The sequence below is a fragment of the Lotus japonicus genome, chromosome 4 (assembly GCF_012489685.1).
Source record: "Lotus japonicus ecotype B-129 chromosome 4, LjGifu_v1.2".
In the NCBI taxonomy this organism is placed as follows: domain Eukaryota; kingdom Viridiplantae; phylum Streptophyta; class Magnoliopsida; order Fabales; family Fabaceae; genus Lotus; species Lotus japonicus.
The window spans coordinates 77208132-77233056 of NC_080044.1; the positions used below are offsets into that span (position 1 = coordinate 77208132).

The 24925-nt window shown below is 37.3% G+C and overlaps 4 protein-coding genes and 1 non-coding gene across 6 annotated transcripts; 2 read left to right on the plus strand and 3 right to left on the minus strand.

Annotated features, from left to right (window-relative positions):
* Positions 1-6006: 6006 nt before the first annotated feature.
* On the minus strand, positions 6007-7267 carry LOC130714239 (putative clathrin assembly protein At4g40080). The gene has a single exon (XM_057564136.1). The coding sequence runs from the start codon at positions 7098-7100 to the stop codon at positions 6114-6116; it is 987 nt and encodes a 328-aa protein (XP_057420119.1). The 5' UTR covers positions 7101-7267; the 3' UTR covers positions 6007-6113.
* A 4178-nt stretch (positions 7268-11445) lies between these two features.
* LOC130713760 (protein MIZU-KUSSEI 1-like) lies at positions 11446-12292 on the plus strand. The gene has a single exon (XM_057563555.1). It carries the CDS (start codon positions 11589-11591, stop codon positions 12264-12266), a length of 678 nt encoding a protein of 225 aa, XP_057419538.1. The 5' UTR covers positions 11446-11588; the 3' UTR covers positions 12267-12292.
* Positions 12293-14689: 2397 nt separating this feature from the next.
* Positions 14690-20199, plus strand: LOC130714637 (uncharacterized). Of its 2 annotated transcripts, none has more exons than XM_057564558.1 (8): positions 14690-15033; positions 15297-15413; positions 15743-15969; positions 16070-16281; positions 16356-16458; positions 17096-17466; positions 17835-18321; positions 18670-20199. In XM_057564558.1, the coding sequence occupies exons 1-8, from the start codon at positions 14868-14870 to the stop codon at positions 19825-19827; spliced, it is 2841 nt and encodes a 946-aa protein (XP_057420541.1). In that variant the 5' UTR covers positions 14690-14867; the 3' UTR covers positions 19828-20199. The 2 variants fall into 2 exon arrangements, with proteins under 2 accessions (XP_057420541.1, XP_057420540.1); XM_057564557.1 differs by having other exon boundaries at positions 14691-15033; positions 18667-20199.
* A 363-nt stretch (positions 20200-20562) lies between these two features.
* Positions 20563-20634, minus strand: TRNAQ-UUG (transfer RNA glutamine (anticodon UUG)). Its single transcript has one exon. It is a non-coding gene; the product is annotated as a tRNA-Gln (tRNA).
* Positions 20635-21611: 977 nt separating this feature from the next.
* On the minus strand, positions 21612-23164 carry LOC130714938 (RING-H2 finger protein ATL52-like). Its single transcript, XM_057564920.1, has one exon. It carries the CDS (start codon positions 23044-23046, stop codon positions 21769-21771), a length of 1278 nt encoding a protein of 425 aa, XP_057420903.1. The 5' UTR covers positions 23047-23164; the 3' UTR covers positions 21612-21768.
* Positions 23165-24925: the final 1761 nt, after the last annotated feature.

Here is a 24925-nt window from a genome sequence, read left to right on the forward strand (position 1 = left end):
GAGGGGAGGAATAGTTTCATGATTATCGGTTATGAGATATCTTAGAAAATAAAGAAAGATAAATTAGTTTAAAAAAATAGTAAATGTCAATAATGACCTTTTTATTATTGTATGTCATGAATACTAAAGGTGACTTATGGGGTCAACCCCTCTCTAGATTTGGTCATGAGATAACATCTTTAACCATGTCTATCTCAATTTTCTTATAGGATTAAAGGTGTCTTTTAGGCTTTAGTCACAATTAGGCATGGGTCGAAAATTTGTTGAGAATTCGGTTTTCGTAGTTCACAAACTTAACTCTAGCTATTTATTTAATTTGTTATTGCAAGCGTTTTTATGGATATTCCATCAGAATGTTGCTATTAAGTATTATGCACTCTATTTATAGTCTTTCGTAAAAAGATTGGTTCGTTCTATTAAATCACACTCTACGTGAAGATAATGTTGTAGTTGATTTCCTAGTTAAGAAGGACGCAAGTTTCACTCATAGTCTGATGTGTATAATCGTTCTCATTTCAACGTTTTTTTTCTTTGAAAAGCATTTCAACATTTTTTGAGATCATGAGGTTAAACATTTTCAGCTCAGATACTATATCAAAGTTTAATATAAGAAATTAAAACATCATCCACATAGTTTCACCATAAAAATCTTAAGGTAATGACTGAGTGACTCATTTAACACATATATACAATTATGGCTTAATTGCAACTTTGGTCCCCGACGTTTACCAATGCCACGATTTTGGTCTCCCACCTAATTTAATTACATTGATGGTCCCCGACGTTGTAGGTCGTGTGCAACGTTAGTCCTACCGTTTATTTCTTATGGAGGAGACTTACGTGAACGTCTAGTTGGAGAGAAAAGGGAGGTACGAGGAGAGAGTGAAGCACGTGAGTATCACGTGAACTCACGTGAACCTTATATGAACCCATTATACCCAAATCTGAAACCCTAGAGATCTAAATCATCTTACCTTCTTCGTTCTAGGGAGGTCAGGGGTTTGGGTATAATGAGTTTAGATAAGGGTCACGTGATACTCACGTGCTTCCCTCTCTCCTCATACCTCCTTTCTCTCTCCAATTGGACGTCCACGTAAGCCTCCTCCATTAAGAAATAAACTGTAGGACTAACGTTGCACACGGCTTACAACGTCGGGGACCATCCATGTAATTAAATTAGGTGGGGGACCAAAATCATGGTATTGGTAAACGTCGGGGACCAAAGTTGCAATTAAGCCTAATTATATACTTACTTATACAATGTAGAACATCTTTGAGTCACATATATATGTTACTCTAATAATCTAAAAATGAGAAATTAACACAAGGTTTGTTGAAATTTGCTTGTTTTATATATATGGTGTGTTCCAATAATACCCTTGATTTCAGATATCCGACAATGGCAACTCAAATGGCATAATAACTATACGCTATACATGTGGCTAGCAGTGGAACGATTCCATCTTGCAAATTGTAGTCTAGATACTCTGAGCAAGACTGGAACAACTTATTAGTCTGAATCAGTCTTCTTACTAGCTTATATCAAATTTCAAAACAATAATTGGGTTAGCTCAAATTGATGTTACTCCAAGAATGGGAAACAAACAAGAATCAAAATCATACTCGCTTTGACACCATGGAAAAAGTCACAACAAAAGTGAGAATTTTCTTTTGTCTAGACATTTTTAATATCGTTTTTTTCAATATTATAAAGGCTTAATTCCACTTTGGGCCCCTGATCTTTCAAAAATGAGCGATCGGGGCCCCCCGTATTTAAATGTAGCGGTCAGCCACCCCAACGTTTCAAAAACGTGCGATCGGGGCCCTTATGTTAAGTTCCGTTAGTTTGACCAAACGGAGCAGTGACGTGGATTTTCTTTTTTATTTTAAGATTATTTTTTTACCCAAAAATTACCCCTCTCAGTTCTCTCTCTCACACTCGAACCTCTCTCTTCCTCTTTCACGCTTCTTTTTCTTTCTTCTTCTTTCTTCTTCCTCCTTCCTCCTTCTATGGCTTCCTCAACCTCACCCCAACATCACCCCACCCCACAACCCCAAATCTCTCAGACTCGCTCGCTCTCTCGGTCTCGCTCTCTCCTCTGCATCTCTCTCTCGCTCTCTCTCTCTCGATCTCGCTCTCGCTCTCTCCTCTGGATTTGGGCGCAGTGAGGATAGAAAGTGTTGCGGGAGAAGCAGAAGGGGCAGATCCATATCTTGGCGTTGAAGTCGACGATGCAGAAGGGGTTGAGAAGGGAGGAGCATGACTTGCAGCGGAGTGGGGTGTAAGGGACGGTGGGGATGTCGTTATGGTGATGGTGGTGAGCCGCCTCAACAGCGTTTCAATTTCTTCTTTCTCTCACGCCATGGAATCGAAATCAGGAGGAGAAAGATCTGAACTTCCCTTCCCATCCTTTCCTCCCTTGGACAATGGATCTGCATCTGGGGATTTATGGGTTCTGGTGTTTAGGTTATGTGGAGAAGATTGTTGGACTAGGTTTGTGGATTGGGGTGCAGTGGGGGTTTAGTTGCGAGTGGTTATGGAGCCGATTGATCTTCGTCGAAGGTAGTGGTGGCGGCGCAGCCATGGATGAAGGGCGGCGGTGGCTAGGTGAGAGAGATGGTGAGTTCTAGGGTTTTCAAGAAGGAGAGAGCTCAAATTTGTCTGCCTAATTGCTAATTGACCAGATTAATTATTTTGATTAGTGAAACCTTAATTAATTAATTCACTATAGATAAATGAATGAACTACAGGGACCTCTCGATTTTTCTTCTCTTGCTTGCTAAGTTAGGATTGAGGTGAAATTAGGGTAAAATTTGGGGGAATTGGGTTTGTGTATTGAGTGGGAAATTTCTGGGTAAAAATTTTAATCTTAAAATAAAAAAGAAAATCCACATCACTGCTCTGTTTGGTCAAACTAACGGAACTTAACAGAAGGGCCCCGATCGCACGTTTTTGAAACGTTAGGGTGGCTGACCGCTACATTTAAATACGGGGGGCCCCGATTGCTCATTTTTGAAAGATCAGGGGCCCAAAGTGGAATTAAGCCTATTATAAATTTAATTTCAATAGTTTTTGAAATTAATCTATTGATATATATATATATAGAATTGTTTTAATGATGATTTAGAAATATTAATTTTTTTTAATTTTTTTAATATTAATAAATAATTTGATGGCGTAAACCAAAAAGAGAATTAAATAAGAAACTGACATTGATTTCATATCAATTAAATATGGAAAACTCAAAATGTGTATTGGAGGTTTAAGATTGCATTGCCATTTGTCATCTAATTTATTCATCTTGTCATTTTGCTAAAGTGAAGAGTCATTATAATTAATGTTGCAGGAGGTTTTATGGATAGGCAGACTTTTCTATCTCTTTTCCAAGTCCGGGTTGAGGATTTCCCAATGACTTGTTCTCTTAATTATTGTCTGATGTACTTTTCTTTATTTAATTTGTTAACTCCGTGAAAAATAGAATATGAAGTGAGTTCAAAAAAGTAGAAAACATGTACTACAAGAGTTGTTCAACTCCGAAGAATTGAGTCTTAAATTCATTGCGTGTATGTAGGAGGAGGGCTAATGAAATAAACTTGTAATTTAATCCTTAAAATATGTACTGTTACCTTTTAGTTCATTAAAATATAAGTTACTGCATAAGTCTTTTAAATACTAATTTTAACAAATGATATTATTATATTTATGAATTGTTAATCCATTTGATTATTAGTGGAAAAATCAAATCAATGATACACGCAGAAGGAGAGTCATGATGGTATTTTACTGGAAAAGGCCTCTATTACTGCCATATGTAGCATATGGATGTGGATGAATTTAGTGAAGGATAGTTCCCCTGTCAATTCCAAAATTAAATACTAGAGAACAACCAAGATAAGCCGCACTACTCTCTGTGTCAATTACAAAAGCAAGAACAAAGTCTACGCGCAAGAGACGCAGAATGAATCATCATCGACCTGACTCTGAACGACACAACACAAACACTTAATCGTAACTCATAAGGAATTAATACATCAGCTACAGAATCAGAGACCAAACCAAGTCTATCTATTAAAATACTGCCTTTCTAGGACGAACAAATGATTCGCCTCAACTTCACATGTTCATTAAAGTCGTACATGCTCCATTGAGGAAGAGAGCGTGGGCTTTTTAGACACATGGGCTTTTTGGGCACATAATCGGCCAAGCAAATTAGGTAGCAAATCTTGATGTTGGGCACATTGACTATTCATGTAAAGTTGTGTGATTAGGGTATATTATTTTTTTTTTAGACCAAAAGGGATTTATTCAAAATCAAAGGAAAGTGCAATCCCACAAAGGGAGGAAAGAAAAAAGAAAGACGCAAAACCAACCCAAAAGAACAAAGATAACCCACATAGAGAAAACAAGACAAGCTCAAGCCAAAAACCTACGCCAACACCAAGCACACACAAAGCCCCAAAACCAAAACCAAAACCCAGGAGCCGGGTACCAAACGCCTACAAGTCAACATGTCAATTCTCTCTAAGCTCCTTTGCCAAACCACGAATAGCCTCCTCATCGCTTTCCGGAAACACCATACCCACATATTTGCCCAATAAACAGGCCTTAGTCGCCCGAGTGAAGTTGCCGCCAGCAGAGGGAGCAGGAGCAGCAACGGGAGGAGGGATACCCGAACTTTCACGCTCTCAGACAGAAGATCACTCCATCTATATCAAATAATTAGAGCACTAAGTATGGCGATTAACACTCTACCATTATCTACAGGAATGTAGAAAACTAAAACTCTCTCTTTTGGAGGTGGTAGAAGAATTCTTGAGAGGTTGTCGCGTTGTACTTATTTTGAGGTATCATGTTCACACAAAAAACTCTATCTTTTTTTTGCAAGAATCAATACAATTTGACTCAGGAACACTCTTTATACATCATACCCTACTTTATGACATTGCTGAGACATTTTACCCATCCCTTATATTTCTCCTTCATTCTTGTTCTGATCTAATAATCGTTGGAATATACTAATGTCGCCACCATATTTAAGCATGACATAAATATACATAAATGACATTCCTGTAATAGTGAGGATTTGAATAATTGATGGCAAGACGTCGGTCTTCTAGGACAAGGCTTTGACGCCCTCGGTCATCTGTCTTTTGAAAGTCGGTCCATATCCACATCAAATATAGCTTGGTCATCCTCAAGTTGGTCCCTATCCAAGTCTTTTGAAGAAAACAAAGCGTGTCTTAGGAGGTCACTCATCGGTTTTCACCCTATCTCAATGTATGGAGGACTAACACAATGTTCAGAAGAATCATTTTTTTTACAAATTTGTAGCATACATAGTTGTTACCTCATATCCTATATGCAAACATCAAAACTCTAAGAGGAGTATTAAGGCTTCAATGATCACTAAAAAACACGCGACTACCGACAACCACAACATTGTCGTAAAATGGTAGGTTTATAACTACCAAGCCATCAATAGTCGTTCAACGGTAACAAGTCTAGATAAAATAAAAAAATTATTGTTGGTCAAGTACTTGGTAATATTGTGGAAAATTACGGACATTTATTATTGTTAATAAATTTATGACTTTATTGAAAGTCATGAATATTAGTAATTTTAAATTATCGACGAACATGTGTCATTCTTTTTTTTTTTGTTACAAATGGAATGAAACAACAACAGAAAACTAAATAACTAAATCATTGCACAAGAGGGGCACCACCGCCGATGGCAAATATCGACGAACATGTGTCATTCTAACCAACCATAGGATATCAAATATCAATAACTAAAATTATTAATTAAACTGTCAATAATTCAAATTACTGTTAACTTTAACCGTTCATAATTTACCCTAAACCCATAAAAGATCCATCTCAACTTCTCATTTGCTACATATTTGTTCTCTACATTTATATTCCACACATGACAACGAGTATTGATTTGTTTCTTCTCACAAGTCTTCCAACAATTCTGATTATCTCCATAATGCAATCAATCCTACACAAACAAAAACTTTCCCCATTGCATACAAGTGTGTATATCTATCACAAGAAATGTGTGAAAAATGGCTTTGTTGTAGTATTCACAATTACAATACACAAATGCTCACAAAAACCTTTCAGAGGGAAACCTGAGTCCATCATGGGAATTGAGAACTCCACGAGAAAACCGATCTGACTCACTGACTCTGCATTTTCTTCCCTCCTTCACCACCTTACCCCCTTCCTTGAACACCGCCACCGCAATTCTCCCCCTTAACTCCGTCGCTAAATCCCACAACCTCTCTGCCTCCGCCGCCTCCAACGCCGTCACCTTCTCCCTGCACTCCGCCAATCTCTTCAAACAACAACCCAATTCCACCGCCTCCCCAAACTCAAACAACCCCAATCTCTCCCCGAACTCACGAATCCGAACACACACCTCGGTTTGAATCACCACCCAATCCCCACGCACCAGCTTCACAATCTCATCCACCAATTTGTTCCCTCTGCTGGAACCAGCGTTCGGTCTCTTGCAAATCCCCTCAACCACCGCCACCAAAGAATCAAGCTCCGCCAACAAATCGGAGTTTGTCAGACCCGACACTCTCTCGCCGCTGTCGCTATCGGAATCAGCGTTTCCGAGGAAGAATCCGATGATCCTGGAGGTGCAGAGAAGCTGTTCGATGTGTTGCGCGAACCACCGCACCCAGGAAGAGAGCTCCCATGAGGTGGGATCGGTGTTGCGCCGGAAGTTGGAGAGGTTGAGGTAGTTTCTACCGCCGGCGGAGGGGTAAACAGAGAGCTGGTCCTGGAGGATGAAGCTGCCGTGGGTGATGATGTGGTGGACGGCGATGAGGCACTTGAGGGCGACGGCGGAGCTGTTTGTTCCCTGGAGGCGGTCCATGAGGACTTCCACGGCGGCGGATGCGATGGCGCGTGAGCCGTTTCCGTAGGTGAGGAGGGTGGAGAGCTGCTTTGGAGTGGGAGGAGTGAAGGAGTCGTGGCTAGTGGCGCGTAAGAGAGAGAGGGTGGCGCGTTTGGAGAGTAACGCGGCCTTGCTCTGCGACGCTTTGTCTTTGAGTATGCCTATAAGGTCGGTGAGTTTTGTCATCCTTTAGTTATGAATCTTTTGTAGCGGTTTGAAACTGACAAAAGAAACACAGTCACCGCTCACTCACACGCAGTCACCAAAGCTCTATTGAAAATTGATGCTGAAAAAGGTGTGATAAGCTTTAGCTATGGAGGAGGAGAGGCCCAGTGTTATTATGGAAATTTAATGTTCTGTCAGATTTTATTTGTTTATGCATATTTCATTTTCATTTCACATTTGCTCTTCTTGTTCAACAGTCACATTCACATCAGATACATGAACAGCTATTGTTAATTAATTCTTTGAATGTATGATGTATTTTTTTTTAGTTAAAAGTATCAACAGCTATTGTTTTTCTCGTATTAATTGTATTAATTGTGTGTTTGGTTTTAAATCTGGAGAGGCCAAATGTGGATCCAGAAATCTCAAAGTAGCTATTTCTTGCTTCTGAAAATGTGAATCGGGGCCAAACGTGAATTCTGAATAAGTTTTCCAAACACCCACTAAATAGTATATATTTAGTTACACTTTATTTTTATGGATGATAATCGAACCCTCACCCCAACCTTATAATTAAGGAATGAAACCAACCACAAAGACACATTGTGGTTAATTAATCTTGGAACGTATTACCACTGAGGTGTTTTTTATATTCTACAATCAAAACGCTGTTAGAAAATTTCATTTGACTTTGCGCATATCGTATATAAGTAATTTTTTTTTTCTTTTCCCATTGCATAATGCATTCGTAATGAGTAATGACTAACGAGGGTCTTACCAGTTAAACTAGTGTTATTTTTTGCTGGCCAATATTAACAAGAGTATTTTGTGAAGCTAAAAAGTCAATTGGTAATGTATTTTTGTCTCCATATTGATATTTATAAACTTAACCAATTGACTGATCAAGATGCAGAGCATGGTTGACCCGTAGCTGAAGCTTCCTGTGAAACTAAACTAATCTCATACTAGTAATCTTTTCTTTTGAGAAGTAAACGTACCAGTTGATTGTCCCTTGTCTAGAATGTCCAGATCGTGTATCTATTTGCTATTAAATAAAGGGTACGACTCTCATACAGTCATGCCATATAACTTAAAGGGTTTTGACACTTTCTTCTAGTTTATTATTTTTGCTATGCAATTATTTATCCTAAAAGTTTAAATCGTTCGGTAAGGGTCGTATGAATGGTTTTATAATACTTCTCTAGCACGCCCCCTCACGCAAGAGCATTTGGGCTTGAAGCGTGGAGAATGCACAGGTCTACCTACCGTGTGCTTTTTAATTCTTTTTATTAGAAGAATTGAGGGCGTAAAGAATCAAACTCTGGACTGTTTGGTCATAGAGGCTCTCATACATGTCAAACAATCATTTATCCTAAAAACTTAAGTTGTTGGGTAAGGGGCCACATGAATAGTTTTATATTACTTCTCTAACAATTTTCTTTGTTCTAAATTATAGGCATGGTAATGAGAGGGTAGGGGTGGGGCGAGTTTAACTCTCTCAGCCCCCATCTCGCAGGGGCAGACATTTTGAAGGGAGGTGGTTATATATATGATATCTTACCTCATTCTTATAGGGGTTCGAGAAAATCCGTGAGGAGCCCATAATCTATTTTTTTTAGTCTTATTCACATACATATATACATTTTTAAATAAATCATATAATAAGGACTAGTTGAGTTAGATTTGACTGTCATGCCTAGATGAGAAAGTAGAGGGTGAGTTATTGGTTTTTTTACAAGTTTCAACAAAACATTAACATATATAAGTATCACGATTCGAGATTGTTCACGAAAAAGGTTAAAGGACATCGTAGTTAGTTGGTCACTTCACACCTCCTCATCAAGCCCTAAGTACACACATATCTATTATAAGGTTAGGATGACCTTCATATACTTGAGATAATTTTAACTATAATAAAAAAGGGAATGAGAGAGGTTCGTGCAAACATATAAATGATAGTACTCAACCCCCACGACTTAGAGAAACATGCTAGTGATGAAAGCCATTATGCTTGGTTCGCTTGTCTCGCAAGCTTTTGAATTTTCATTGAATTAAAGATGCATCGAATCATGACGCTTGTTCAAAGGGAGATGCATGTTGTCCATAGGCTTACTCGTTCTTGAAAAAAACCCAACCTGAAGAATGTAGAGAGCCCATTATAAGAGTGAAAGCCCATTCTTAGGACATATGGTATTTCCCTCCCTTGAAAAAATTCCCCAATTTGATCGGTTACTCTCCCTCTCCATCTTGATGGAGGCTCTCACATATCACATAATATAAAAAGAAAGAAATTAAAGAACTGGTACGTGTCGGTTTGAAGCAAGATACACGAAAAAAGGAAAGCAGAGGACAAGAGTGGGAGCAACCAGGCTAGAAAGCTAAAAGATCCACATTATTTTTAGCCTCCAAAGTTCGTCTCACATGGGTTTTGCTGCAAATCAATACAGTGAAATATGATTCAGTGCTGCTTTTGTGGGTCTGCTATGATTTTAATCCCGACATGAACATTGTTTTTTCTTTCCCCTTTAATTTTGGTGAAGCAGGTCTTATCATTGAGAAAAAAAGAAGCACATAAAGATGCTCTCGTGCGTGTGTTTATATTATAAATTACAGATTAACAGTTGTGTATGAATTTGGAGTTTTATGGTCCAAAATCTAATGGCCTAATGATTGAATGATAGTGAATTGATGCGTTTGTGGTACGGATTTCTCTATCCCAAATTTTCTGCTTAATTTCTCAGTGGCAGGAAACAGAGTTTCACTTAAAGATTAACATAATAGAGGACCTTAATTATTGATTTGCATATTAATTAGTTTCTGCTATGGTTGATCCAGCGTGCTCCAGGTATCTATATGCGTACCCACAAACGAAATGAGAAAAGCAGGGGAAAGTGTTAGTGAAAGCGCATGCATGAGTTGTTTCAGAATCTAAAAACAGGGTTGCATTAGATTATTGGCACCCAAAAAATACTGAACCTGATTGGCTAACTTCAAACAAATCATCGACACATACCCTTTGTGATCCGTGAATTTGTGGATTTCTTTTGAACAAGTGTGTATGAGGTCAACCGTTAAATTAAATATTAAAACTAAAAGAAAGCATCACAAAAAGTAAACAAACGGTTATGATCATCCACCCTATTTATTTTTTATTGAGGTATGATTCATTCACCATTCACTATATTTCCACTTCACATAGAAATGCATAAAATTAGAGTGAATTATCGCATTGGGTTAAAGAGCAAATCATAAGTAGATTGAATATCACATCTTTCATCTAAAACCTGAAGGCGTTAGGTGTATGAGTCATCTCACTTATAAACTGTTCAACACTAGGTTTTCCTTTCGATGTGAGACTTACTCACACTTGATATTACAATAATCTCCCCTCAAGTGTGAGTCAATCTCAACTGCAAGCCTCGAAATACTTGCACCACCGTTGGACTGATCAACGGGACACGACGTTTGGTTACAACATTGCTTGAAAGACTTTTAACATAAGAAGTCGTCACCATAGTTATATCAATCATCGGCTCAATACCAGTATAACACATAGATACTCAAACAATGTAGACACGTCACTAACACCACATTTTTTCTCTATTTCTCTCATCTTATCACATCTCACATATTTATCCACTACTCTTTCTTTTCTCTTCAATTCATTTCTTGCTATAGATGTCTATTAGATGTATGCATTAAGCAAATGTGTAAGAATCATTTTCCATTTCAATATTCTACCACACACCATTAAAATAAATATTAATAATCGATGTACCTCTAAGCACTTCAAGACGCCCGCAACACTCACTTTTATAGTAGTTTTAGGCTGCCACAAAACGTGCTTTATGAGTATTTTAAACTTTTCACTTTGTGTCTAACTAAATCCGTTATAAAAGTGGGTGCACTTACTATTGGCATGGTTTACCTATCTCCATTGTAAAATATAATAGATAGCATGTAAAAATACACTTAAATTTCTAATCATTATAAGTGAGAGGTTGAGTCATGTGAAACATGTTTGATTACTTTTAAGCAAAATATCATATTTAATTAAGTTTTGTGTATATAAAAACTTCACCGGAAGATTCAACCTCACTATATATATGTGTATAATTATGCGAAAAATATTAATAAAGAAATACTTTCCTACAACATCCTTTAAATATACTGTTTTGTGATAGTTTTTAACCGCTTTAAAGTATTATCGGGGTTAAAACTCCAACAAAATTTAGTATGTCTGATGTCACATGTATATATATGTATCAGCACTTATATTTCCTACTTGAATAGATTGTATCATATAAAGTATGCATAGACAAAAAAATGTTTTGATTTTTTAGCTATTTCCCAACTAATCAATAGTGCACTACACATCATGCTATATGCAACATACCCTCTTTATTCATTCATGAAACTTTATGACTTGATGGGGTGGCTATACATCATCTATAAATAAGTATAAACAAACCCTATATACCGTACACCAGTTAGCTAGAGTGCAAGCACATGGCCACTGGAGTAACAACAGTGGACTGCCACAAACAAGTTCGATCATGGAGGCTGCTACGTTCTCTCATGCAACTTCTAATCCCCACTTGCAACTGTGCCACCATCATCAAAGACGACCACGATTATGCAATATCAGAAAAATACCTCCATAACTCCAACAAGCACTCTTCATCATCACTCACCACCTCCACCACCATCACCGGCACAATATTCGGATACCGCAGAGGAAAAATCAACTTCTGCATCCAAGAAAACGCCAACTCCACCACCAACCCAATTCTCCTCCTAGAACTCGCAGTTCCAACAAGCACTTTGGCCAAGGAAATGAGAGGAGGAACACTCAGAATCACGTTAGAGAGCAGCAATACTGATGAAAGAAATTACCCTGCAAAATCACTTTTGTCCACTCCTCTATGGACCATGTACTGCAATGGAAGAAAAGTGGGTTATGCGGTTAAGCGCAGGCCTTCGAAAACCGATATTGAAGCGCTGAGGTTGATGCGTTCGGTGGTTGTGGGAACTGGCGTGCGTCAATTAGAAGATGATGAGCTTATGTATCTTAGAGCCAGCTTTCAAAGGGTTTGTGGCTCGTCTGATTGTGAATCTTTTCATCTGATTCATCCTGAGGGAGATATTGATCAGGAGCTTAGTATTTTCTTTTTTAGATCAAGGTGAATGTGATGAATATGACCTTTTGTTTCTTCCTCCACATCCTTTACCTTTTTGAGCCATGCTTAATTACCATGGTCAACATGTCGACCAGAGTATCATGGCTTTACCCATTTTAACTCTTTTTACTTTTTAGAGTCTACATCCACCAACGTCACTTTTTTTTTTTTTTTTATCTATCTTCGTTTCATATTACATCTATTATGTATATCTCTCATTTTATCTGATTTTAGGAACATTATTGTTTTTTTTTCCTCTTATTAAGTCAGCAAGTGTATATATGTTTGTATCAAAGTTGCTAGAATTAATATAGTTAAAGTTAATCCTTGTGAAATTATATATAGAATTGATTCATAACAGGTAATTTTATATGAAATTCACTTATGAAATCTAAAATTGATAGTTGATTATCACAGAAGTTGAGTTTTGTAGTTTCAGTACTAATTAGTGGAGGAAGAAAATTCACTTACTCTTCATGTACATTATCACAGAAGTTAAGTTTGAGTCTACATTACTTATTTTAATTCTTACCAATAATGGTTATTTAATGTTTTTTTTTAAACCAAAATATATACTCTTTCAATCCATGAAAACATTTACATCAAAATGGACTAATAGAATTTAAAATAAGTGTTTAAAAAAATTTGTAAAAAAAAAAAAATTCTGATGACTTTTTTTTTTTTTAATGTGTATCATTGTTGGATGTTTTTTCGAAAGCAAAATGTTTTATTATAATGATGTCATTTGGATTATGCACTATACATATGCTACAAATCATTTTTTTTCTTTGGACTTTTCTCATTTATGGAAATTATTCATTTTGATTACTTTTCTTCATTTCACTTTTGGGAAAGAGTGAATAGTGTACGTTTTGTCTTAATTCCAAATAATACTTTGATCATTTTTCTCCTCTGTGGCTTGCATGCGATTTTTCCTGTCATTTTCTCAGCTGCTTCTTTCTTTCTTTCTTTTTCTAAAAAAGGATGATAAACTTTTTTAGGGAAAGAATGACAAAGTTAGTATGTGTATATAAAAAAGAAATTTATAAGGCTTGTATTAAGTCCTAAGAGAAAGACAGAGACCTATCATTCATTCCACGATAAACTTTGTTTAAGTCTTTTCCTGACTGAGAGAAATGTCTTCAGATAATAAATTGATCAACACAATAAATATCATATGTTCCTTAAATGCGAGGAACAAAAGCATTTTAATTTACAGTTTATTGACAGCTCATAATATTCCCCTTGTTACAATTATTGCATAAAAGCAATCTTGGCGAATTTGCGTCCATGTTTTACAGCTTCATCGCTTCATATTTAAAGCAGAAGTCCAAAAAGATCCGGTATATAACCCAATTTTTGGAGACAAAGTATGATTAATTTATATATGCATTCATTTCCTTTGTGATTATTAAATTTCAATGATGTTACCAACAAGTCCCAACACAATTGAAAAATAACATTTAAATTTATAAAGAAAATTGCTTCTCTAGGGGGAGATTGCCCCATTTTTACATCCCCAAGTCCGCCCCTGGTCGAGGGTGGATCCATGGGTCGTCAGAGCAATTGCTTCCACCATGCTTTTGATGTGGGAGAAGATGAAGTGAATAAAAGACTACATAAGTTTTTTTTTTGGCTCGAAGTTTAGAAAGTAAATTATAGATTTTTTTAACGAACTCAAGTATTGGTTTGCATGAAACTATGACAAAATTCCAGGGTTAAGTGTATGTCTGTTTTTGGATTGTATCCAACTGAATGTAAACATAACAATTTTTTTCTTTAACATTCAAGTGATTCGAATTCGAGATTGTGATTTCTTAAAAGTACAAACAGACGTTTGGGCTTTAAACAAACATACCCTTAGTAGATACTTAGCCGATCATAAACTTCGAATTCGACCAGAAAAGAAGCCCGCTAGGCAAGCTCAATAAGATTTGCTCCTAGAGTGAACTTGATCTTTTACCTATCTAGGAATGGAACATAAATAAACCCTTCATTTCATTAACTCCCTCAAGTTGTTAATTTTGCCAACTACCCCCTCTCTAGTTATTAAACACAGGAAAACATAAGAAAACAAAAATTAGACACGTGTAAGTTTTTTATTAGCCCACGTGTGACCTGTATCATACCATATAATCCGTGAGGGTATCATAGAACTTCGCCATGAAAAAATAAGTTTAATTACACAATCCATATTTTTATTCAGTACTTCATAGTATGTGTGCATATTACTTAAAATTTGATTAAATCTATTTTTAGTTACTTGTTCTTCGGAACTGTTATTCAGATATTGAGAGAGACGCAACTACAAATGTCACTTACCAGTATAAGGGTAAGTAATGCCTAACTAACATAACTAATTTTGTTCATATATATGCCCCTCACCTAACTGTCATCAGTAGCATGGTAGATAGAGTCATGGAAATGGAACACAAAGTATGAAGATTGTCAACAACAACAACAAAAAAAAGATGCACCCTTCTCAAAATTTCTGTCTATCCTCTTTTCAAATCTCCATCCTCCAACCATTCAACAACATGCTGCATTCTTTTTCTCAACCCCCTAACCCTCTCCTTCATCTCTCTCCCATTAATTCAAAGCACCTTCAATGGGAAGAACCAAAGTTTCCACCCTTTTCTCTGCTAGTGCGAATAACCACTACAAGCTTCCTCTTTCAAACTCCATAAGCCAAACTCTTGTAAACAAACCACATCGCCAGAAAGATCGATTCCCCTATTCAGTCTTAGGATTTCTGCGGCGCCTCATCTATGAAAGTATGCTTCAGAACCATAGCTTCTCTTTTCTACCCTCTTTCCTTCCATTTTCTCCCTCTTATGTACTTCTCTCCAGATAGAAGTGTGTGTTTGCATAACTGGTGAATGTAACGTGAACGAACTTTCATCTCAATACATAAGAAGAATATCGTTTATTTATTTATCTCGTAACTGTTTTCATTGCTTTCAACGGGTATCCAAACATATATTTAGCAGTTACTATCATAGTATGTTTTTTTTATGTGGGTTGAGCTCAATTGCAGGGAAACCTGATGGGGGCTCACGAACTGAAGAGGAAGAGAAAGTCTACTCTTGGCTATATACCTTGGCCCAGTCTGACAAAAACTTGGTCTTTGAGTATGTTAGGTCCACAGAAAGAGGCAAGTTTCTGTATTCTGCAGTACTTTTACAATTACACATTGATACCTTTCAAAATTTATGGACACAAAATGTGGTCCTAAACGCATGTTTCATGTGCTACTGGCACTAAAAGCAAATGAATTTGAATCCTCTCTTGTGACACTACATTGTCACGATTAATAGCATGTTACGTTTGTTTCCACTGTGAAATTCTGTAGAATCAATTCTTGTTAGAAACAAGTCTTAACGTGAGTTAACGTGTCTTCAATTATGTGCAATTCGTGAAGCCAAACATGTTATAAGATTGTGTATCTTTCTCTGTTAACAATGTTCTTCAATTTCTGTGTAGGCTTAACATTCACTGAAGCTGAGAGCAGGCTGCAAGAAAATGGTCCAAACGTTCCATTTGATTATTCTTTTCCAAGCTGGTGGCATTTTCTATGGAAAGCTCTTTTCCACGCTTTCAACATGATTCTCATTGTTTTATCTGCTCTGTCATTCATCACCTGTGACTATCCAAATGGATCCATCATGCTCATATTGGTTTTCATCAGTGTCTCCCTCCGTTTCTATCAGGTATGACTATGAATTTCTACATTACTTGGTTCAATTGAATGAAGAAATATTTCTCTTCCCTTTCCCTCCTCTTATCTTGCACCTTTACCGTGGTTCATAGGAATATAGCAGCTCGAAAGCAGCTAAGAGGCTTTCAGAATTTTTGAGATGCCCGGTGCGAGTTCAAAGATGTGCCGGTAGAGTTGTGCAGACAGAATTGAAGGTTCAAGTTGATCACAGGGATGTAGTTCCTGGTGACATTGTGATTTTTGAACCTGGGGACCTCTTTCCAGGGGATATCAGATTGTTATCTTCAACACATCTTGTTGTAAGGTATGTCAACTGAAAATCTGGTGGTTTTATTGATGATTTGAATATCAGATGGTGATTTGATACCTTTTTAACAGCCAGGCCTCATTAACTGGGGAGTCTTGGACAACGGAAAAAACTGCTGATGTTAGAGAAGATCACAGCACACCTTTACTAGATTTAAAGAACATCTGCTTTATGGTTAGTAATTCAAACCCCCTTCCTTGTTTTGTTTCAATGGAATAAGGTTTCAAATTGGAGTCGCGGCCGTGAATCTTGATACTGTGGAAAATTAAGGACACATGAGGCTGATGCGACTACCATCGCGATGCAGTCATGGAGACAGTTAGGATTCAATTGCAAGATTTGTAACTTGAGTCCCACATTGGAAGTATGACATTCTAATGTGGGGTTTACAAGCCTTGGGCTCTCCAACAGTTGGCTTTTGTGGTATGGTTCTCGCCTTCTCGGAAGGTTTTTATCAATTGATATCGGTGCCTTCCACCATGTCTCTCGGCTGCAAACGAGCAGTGCGGGTGGTGATGTCTGCATTGCGGCGTTTGCTCGGCCCTAGTCAAAGGGCTATGTATGGTTCTCCCTGGGTTTTTATCAGAGACCTCCAAAATCATGAGCAATTTAAAACCATGCAATGAAAGTTATATCTTCAGTTTAGAGTTACATCTCACAAAGTACCAAACAGATTCAGTTTATAATTTTGTAATTTTCCATACCTTTATGATATTTTGGCCTTAAAACATATTGAATTCCCAAACAGATATTGTCAGCTTAATAACAGAGAACTTTTCTTGGAAGTGACTAGCTATTATGAACATTGCAGGGTACAAACGTGGTATCAGGTACTGGAACAGGCTTAGTTATTTCAACTGGATCCAATACTTACTTGAGCACCATGTTTTCCAAGGTTGGGAAGAAGAAGCCACAAGATGACTTTGAAAAGGGTCTCAAATGGATATTTTACATGCTTATTTCTGTTATGCTAGTGGTTGTTACAGTCATGTTTGTGACAGAATACACATCATCTCTTGATTTGAGCAAAAGTATTCTCTTTGCGATCACAGTAGCATCTGCACTCAATCCTCAGATGCTACCCCTCATCATCAACACATGCCTTGCAAAAGGAGCCCTTGCTATGGCTAAAGACAGATGTATAGTAAAAAGCTTAACAGCTATACGCGAGATGGGATCAATGTGAGTACAAATTCACATTAAAATCAACTGATTGATGATTTAGTGCATGTTTCGTAATTATTCTACAATTGATTCGAAAGTCAGAATCAATTCTGGTGAGAAACTTCTGTAAGTAGCTTCTGAGATCCATATAATTGATTCTGAGAAAAAGATCCTAGCATTCTATTATCTTGATGCTTGGGTCTAAATTAGGAGCAAACTTCTAAATAGATATGCTAGAATCTAGTTTAACAATAACTGCATCATCAACAATGAGAACTTAGGGTCCAAAAACTTGCAAGGCATGTGATGAGTGGTTTGTTTTGCTTCAAGTATGCATCTTTTTAGCAAACTCTTCTACTATGCACTTACATTTTATAGTGTTGCAGGGATATCCTTTGTATTGACAAGACAGGCACCCTCACAATGAATCATGCAATCATGGTTAATCATCTTGACTGTAGAGGTTTACCCCAAGAAAAAGTTCTGCGCTTTGCTTTCCTTAGTTCTTACTTCAAGACTGATCATAATTTTCCTTTGGATGATGCAATCATGGCACATGTATATTCAAATGGATTCAGATTTCAACCATCCAAGTGGAGGAAGGTAGATGAGATTCCTTTTGACTTCATAAGAAGAAGAGTATCTGTCATCTTAGAAACAGAAGACATGCACTCCCAGTTCTTTGGCAGGTACATGGTAACAAAAGGAGCATTGGAGGAAGTCATGAGAGTTTGTTCTTTTATTGAGAATTTTGATAAAGATGGAATTTCCACCTTCTCTTTAGATGACTACCAGAGGATTTTGAATCTGTCTGAAGAATTGAGCAATGAAGGGTTAAGGGTTATAGCAGTAGCTATAAGGAAGCTGGAAATGGTGAGTCTTTTCCAAATTAATGTCTTCTTACCTTCTTTTCAACTTATCATTATTTTCTTTCTTTTCATGCCAATGACACTCACTTTGCATATCAGATAGCTTAACAAGATTAGGATCACCTAAGCGGTTGTGCCATTTTGCTATGAACCAACCGTGCCTGAAGCTCAAGCTGTTTATATTTCCAACACATCCCTCACCCTTTTCGCACAAGAACTCATTAATCGAACTCTACATCAAGTAGTCATAACCAGCTATCCTAAAATCTGAAGTTGTTTGCTGAAGACGCGATAATTGTTATATATTATAACATGTCTCACTATCAATTTCAATTTATGTGACATGCAGCAGCAAACATGTGAAACAAGTAATGGAATCAGGAGAGGTTGTGAGGATTTTGAAAGAGACATGATGTTTCTTGGCCTGGTAACATTTTTTGACCCACCAAAGGACTCAGCAAAGCAAGCACTGTTTCAGTTGGCCAAGATGGGAGTTCAAGCAAAGGTTCTAACCGGTGACTCTCTCAGTTTGGCAACAAGGGTATGCAGAGAAGTTGGAATCAAAACCACACATGTAATCACAGGGCCAGAGCTAGAGCAACTAGACCAAGACACTTTCCATGAAACTGTCCAAACAGCCACAGTGCTAGCTCGCCTCACCCCGACTCAGAAACTAAGAGTGGTTCAATCCTTGCAGACAAATGGAAACCACATTGTTGGGTTCTTAGGAGATGGAGTGAATGATTCACTTGCTCTTGATGCTGCCCATGTAAGCATTTCAGTGGACTCAGGTGTTGCAATTGCCAAAGACATGGCAGATATAATCTTACTAGAGAAAGATCTCAATGTGCTAGTTGCAGGAGTGGAGCATGGAAGACTCACATTTGGGAACACAATGAAGTATGTGAAGATGTCAGTGATTGCCAACTTGGGAAGTGTGATTTCACTCCTCATAGCATCACTTTTACTCAGGAATGAGCCTTTAACAGCTAGGCAGCTTCTCACTCAGAATTTCATATACAGTGTGGGACAAATTGCTATCCCTTGGGACAAGATGGATGAAGAGTATGTGAAGACTCCTCACAAATTTTCAGGGAAAGGGTTACCAATGTTCATATTGTGGAATGCACCTGTGTGCACTCTCTGTGATGTTGCAACACTCTTGTTTCTCTGGTTCTATTACAAGTCTTATGATGACTTGGAAGATAAATTCTTCCATTCAGCTTGGTTTATTGAGGGTCTTCTCATGCAGACACTCATCATCCATTTGATTAGGACAGAGAAAGTCCCTTTCATACAGGATGTTGCTTCTTGGCCAGTGATTTGTTCCACTCTTGTGGTTTCTGCTATTGGAATTGCATTTCCATTCACACCCATTGGGAAGGTCATGGGATTCATTGTTTTACCTGTCTCATTTTTTGGGTTTTTGGTTGTTCTTTTTCTGGGATATTTCACTATTGGCCAGGTTGTTAAGAGACTTTACATAATGGTTTATAAGAGATGGCTATGAAGATCAAACTTTCATCCCATTTTTGTCTGAAAGACAGTGTTAAATTGCGATTCCGATGCAGTTGTGTTATGGGATTGCAGATAAACGCAGGTCAATGTAGCTGCAAATGAGGTCGTGATGCCATGGAAACTTCAAGATCATTTACATTGCGGCGGTTGCGGACAGCAATTTAAACATTCTGTTATGAACTCAATTTTTTGTAGAATTTTTGTTGGGAAGATGAGTATACATAATAAGAGGCATTGGATCACACATCCAGCATTTGTTGCACTTGTACCAAACAATTACTAGAGCAACATGAATTAGATGACAAAGTGCATGTTTTGAAATTCGTTGATTTTGAAGCCAAAATTGATTGTGAGGAGAAATTTATGTGATTAGCGTCAAAGTTTCTTCAGAACTGATTATGAGGAAAAAAAAGCTGATTGAAACATGCTTAAAGTAGGGGGGGAATAACCAAGAAGCAAGCAGTGGCATCAAAACCTGAATATGCAAGTAGTTGAAACTCTGGTTGATGGGTGAGTATTTCTGTAACCTGCATGAATGAATAGCACATGCACTAGAAACTAGAAAGTTTGAGTATCATAATCATTGATGCAATGTCCAACCACAATGTATAATGTTTATCTAGTTTAAGTAGGAGTAATGTTTTTCTTCAAAAGGGAAAATCCATTTTCTCAACATTCCTAGCCCCTTTGGTGTCAAAGAGAAAAAATATTTAAAATGAAATAAAAAAGGTCCTACCGGGAGTCGAACCCAGGTCGCTGGATTCAAAGTCCAGAGTGCTAACCACTACACCATAGAACCTGATGCGCTGTTGTTGTTAAGGTGCCCGTAACTTTTAATATAACTATTGATAAAATCATGGGAAACGCCCGAACATTCTTCACCATTGAATCATTTTCTTCCTTATAATTTACTGATCCTGCTATTTGAAAGATGAATGAAAATTTCGAATAAAGGGCACCAATATTTTTCTTGGCACCACATTCAAAGAGTAAATTAAATTAGTGGTAGACATCACATATATTATGCAAAACTTTTAGGTAATGAGTATGAATTTTTGTATTTATATATTATCTAATACTTTTTTTTCTTAATCCAAAGGGAGACTTATTTCTTTATTTTACCCATAAGGATTAGTGAATCCTTAACAATATCTCTCAAATGCAAGTTATTACCATATTATCATGCTCTCAATTGGTAAAAGTTTTTTTTTTAGATATTATATGTTGAGAAACAACTCTTCTTAATACAAGTATAGTAGTCAAGCCGACAAAAAGTGTTTTCAAAAACTGAATCAAACATCAAAAAAAACTTATAAACACCTCGAACGCAAACCCCACAAGCATAAACACATGCTCTAACGCCTAAGAAAGCAGCATCCAACAACACCGACTGGGAGAGGTCTCTAATAGGAAAAAGACCCGACTCATCAATGGCCTCCAACGAGGAAGAGATTCGACGACAAAATCGACCAAAACAGGATTCAACATCCATCTTCAAAGCATGAACCACGGTGGCGAGGAGCAGCTAAAAAACCCAAGAGAAGAACCACAAAACCAAAGAGCAGCTTCAAAAATCACCAGAAGCAAAAAGAGGCAAAGAGGAGCAACGATGTGAGGCATGGCGAACAAGAACTAACCACTGAGAAACGAAAAACCTCAACGATCCAAGCTCAACAAGCATATCAAACGGAGTGAAATTCAGCAAATCTGATACATCACTCCATGGAATTGCCCTGCTTCACCAATGCTACGAATAAGCCACTACTCTCTAATACATTTAGTAAGAACATCTCTTGAAAATCCAAAAATATATAATTGGTTCACGATTAAACTAAACCCAAAAAAGAATAGGAGTTCTTTTACAATTGTCTCGGCTAAAACCAATTTTGGCAAGGTTTAGGGTGTCAAAATTGATACAACCATGCTTTGTATATTACAAAGGAAGAGTTAAGCTCTGGCTCCTGGAGTGTCTAGAAAACAAGGATTTCCTGTTATGCGAAAACGATCTTCTCATTGACACAGGCCTCTTCTGCAACGCACGTCCAATTGAAGCCAGATTGAAAACGTTTGAACTTCCACTACCATGCTTACCAATGCTCACTCCCTTACAATTTATCTCACCAAATTCAGTATCAGAGCTCTCTCGATCAGAAACTGAATCAATCACATCATGAAATATTGTTGAAGAAGAAGAAGAAGATGAATCCATTGAAACAAATCTCCTTAGAGGCTGAACTTCATCTTCCAATTCCTCTGGTAATGAATTAGGCAACACTTTATCAAAATTTGTTCCACTAGTACATGATACACCAGAATCATCATCTCCAGTCATCTCACTTTCCTCTGATCCTACCTCAGCATCAAAATCCTCAATATGGGTCTCTTGATTCTCATTCTGAGTCTCACCAGAAACGTTTGAATTTACACCACCACCACCCCCACTTCCATTACCATCAGCAGAATCATTGATCACAGGGGCACGGCACAGGGGACAATTCTTATGCGATCTAAGCCAGGTATCGATGCAGGGGATGTGAAAAGCGTGACTACACTTGGGTAAGAGCCTTAGATTCTCGTCCTGTTCAAACTCGCCGAGGCAAACAGAGCACTCTGTTCCATCAACAAACCCTTCATATTTTCTGTATTTGAATACCGTGATCGAATCGATTAGCGATTGTTGGAGACCCACCGTGCGGATTAACCATATGGGGTGGTCAACAAACTGTAGCGCCGGCGACTCCACGCCATCATCGAAAACCGGAGAAGAATCGCCGCTCACATCGAACAAAATCGGCGTGGTTGTTCTGCTTCTCTGGTTATTGATATATCTCCTCCTTGAAGAATAGTACCTTCTTATGATGATGGAGACGCAGCAAAGAAACGTGAACATGCAACACATGGAAGCTATGATTACCATGGCGAGTGGAAGTGCTTTGAGTTTGAAATGGTGGAAACTGTGGGAAGTGAATGGAAGAGGGAACAGTGGCTTTGGGAGTAAAATTGGTGGTGGTTGAAGAGGGGAAGGTGTTGGTGCTGAAATTTTGTGGTGCAGCAATTTTCTGTGATGGAAAGCCATGATTAGCGAAACAAAACAGGGTGAAAAACAGAGGAGTTTTGTTTTGAGATATACAAGGCTGTGAATGAATGCAATTAAGGTTATGATATGATGAGTGAACTGAGTGTGATGCTTGTTGTTTTGATTTTCCAGCATGGACTGTGGCTTGATTAGATGGTAACGTGGGAAATTGATGCGGCAATTTCGCTTTCCATTGAAGACTTGGGGTTTACTTAGCAGCACCTACAATCCAAGTCAGTCAATGGCGTTTGCGCGTTAGCTTTCAATGTGGTGGGGCGAGATTTGTTATATCACACAAAGTTAAATATAGACTAAAATAAACTTTAGACCAAATAATATTTTGAATATTTTGATATGTATTTTAGAAAATAATAATTAAACATATTAAAAATTATGGGATTTCGTAAAATTATAATGATTAAAGCCAATGTAAATTTTGAGTTATTTAGATAAAAAAAAATAGCTTATATGTTAAAATGAAACAATTCTTTAAACTAGGTTACAAATTTATGCTCTTTATATGCTTTTTACGTTTTTTACAACTTTAACTAACAAACTATCGGTTCAATAAGCAAGTTAAATTCTTGTAAAAATGAGAGTGATGGTTTTTTCGAATAGGTGGAAACATCTATAATTTGTCACTGACTCTTATATAGCTTTATATAGTTTTACTTTTTCGCTTGCACGGTCTCTCATATAGCTATTAAACTATAATTTTAAAATTAGAAAAGGGATATATGCAGAGTTAATGAAATAAAACACATGACACTATTTATTTACAAATACATGTGAATTGTTCCAAAGGTAAAGAGAAGTTTTTTTTGTTTTTGAAACAAGGTGAAGAGTAGTTTAGATTTATTTTTATTTTTGAAACCAAGAAGTTAAAAGTTGTACAATAAAATTGATAAAAATAAATTATGGTCACTTATTACTTGGTTTTGTTTTGGTCTGAAGAATTCATTCATTGATTTTTTTTTGTCAATAATCCATTCATTGATGAAAAGGGTTAAACCCCATTGAGCCAGGCCCAAAATACAGCAACCATACAGCAGGTTACAGAAGTTCAATGAATATACCGGAGAGGTTAATTCGGACTTGTCTGTCCTGTTTGTGCTAGCTGGGCTTCATGTAACAGGGCTAGCCCTCGGACCTTTTTTTTCTTCTAAAGTATCATTTAAAAAGTGAATTACAAAATGGGTAAATGGAGCAAAACCTATTTAGTTCATTTTCTTTTTAAATTCACTTCATAATCCCATCACAATTCACAACCTATTGTGGAATATTGGTATAGAATGGTTCACAAAGGAATAAAATTATCGAAGGGGAAGGGATTGAATGGAACAAGGTAAGTTCACAAAGGCATTCTTCATTGGAGTTTTCTATCCTTATAAATATGAACCTATTGATTTATAGTAATTTAACTCTCAATTGGACGGCCATGCATTGATCTTTGGCGCGGCCTAGATTAAGAGACGATTAAATGAAAGGTGGGCTTTTGAGGATCAAGAGCAACCTTAACCATATAGAATAGGAGGCAAAAATAAAGACATCTTCACACATCTAGTCTTGGATTTTTTTGCTTAGAAGCGTATAATATCAAAATTCTATTTCAGCCAGAAATAGAAAATTAAAAGGAAGATTATTTTGGAATCAATAAGCAACAAGTGTGCCGTTGCTTTAGACTTTTAGGTCATCATTTGGTTTTCTATCCAAATTGAACGGTAAGAATGGTTGACACACTATCCTAGACACGTTAGACTGAAAGCTGAAATGTAAAACTTCAAAGTAAAATAATCATTTCTAGAAAGAAGAAAAAAATGGGTATACAAACGAGCTGGGATCCTTTCTAGTGAAATCCTTTCAAGTTTTCTCTCGTGGACATTTGTGGCGGTCAGTTGCCACAAAGTCTGTCAATTTTTTTCAGCAGCATTTTGTGGCAGCTGGAAAACTTTTGTGGCGGTTTTTAACCGCCACAAATGTCCACTGGAGAAAAATTGAGAAAAATTCACTGGAG

Excerpts from the sequence above, each read along its gene's own strand:
- LOC130714637 (XM_057564557.1), top strand. The coding sequence starts at position 14,868 with ATGGGAAGAACCAAAGTTTCCACCCTTTTCTCTGCTAGTGCGAATAAC. Across the intron at positions 15,034-15,296 it reads GCGGCGCCTCATCTATGAAA|GGAAACCTGATGGGGGCTCA; the intron begins GTATGCTTCAGA and ends GCTCAATTGCAG. Across the intron at positions 18,322-18,666 it reads CTATAAGGAAGCTGGAAATG|CAGCAAACATGTGAAACAAG; the intron begins GTGAGTCTTTTC and ends TGTGACATGCAG.
- LOC130714938 (XM_057564920.1), bottom strand. The coding sequence starts at position 23,046 with ATGCTGGAAAATCAAAACAACAAGCATCACACTCAGTTCACTCATCAT.
- LOC130714239 (XM_057564136.1), bottom strand. The coding sequence starts at position 7,100 with ATGACAAAACTCACCGACCTTATAGGCATACTCAAAGACAAAGCGTCG.
- LOC130713760 (XM_057563555.1), top strand. The coding sequence starts at position 11,589 with ATGGCCACTGGAGTAACAACAGTGGACTGCCACAAACAAGTTCGATCA.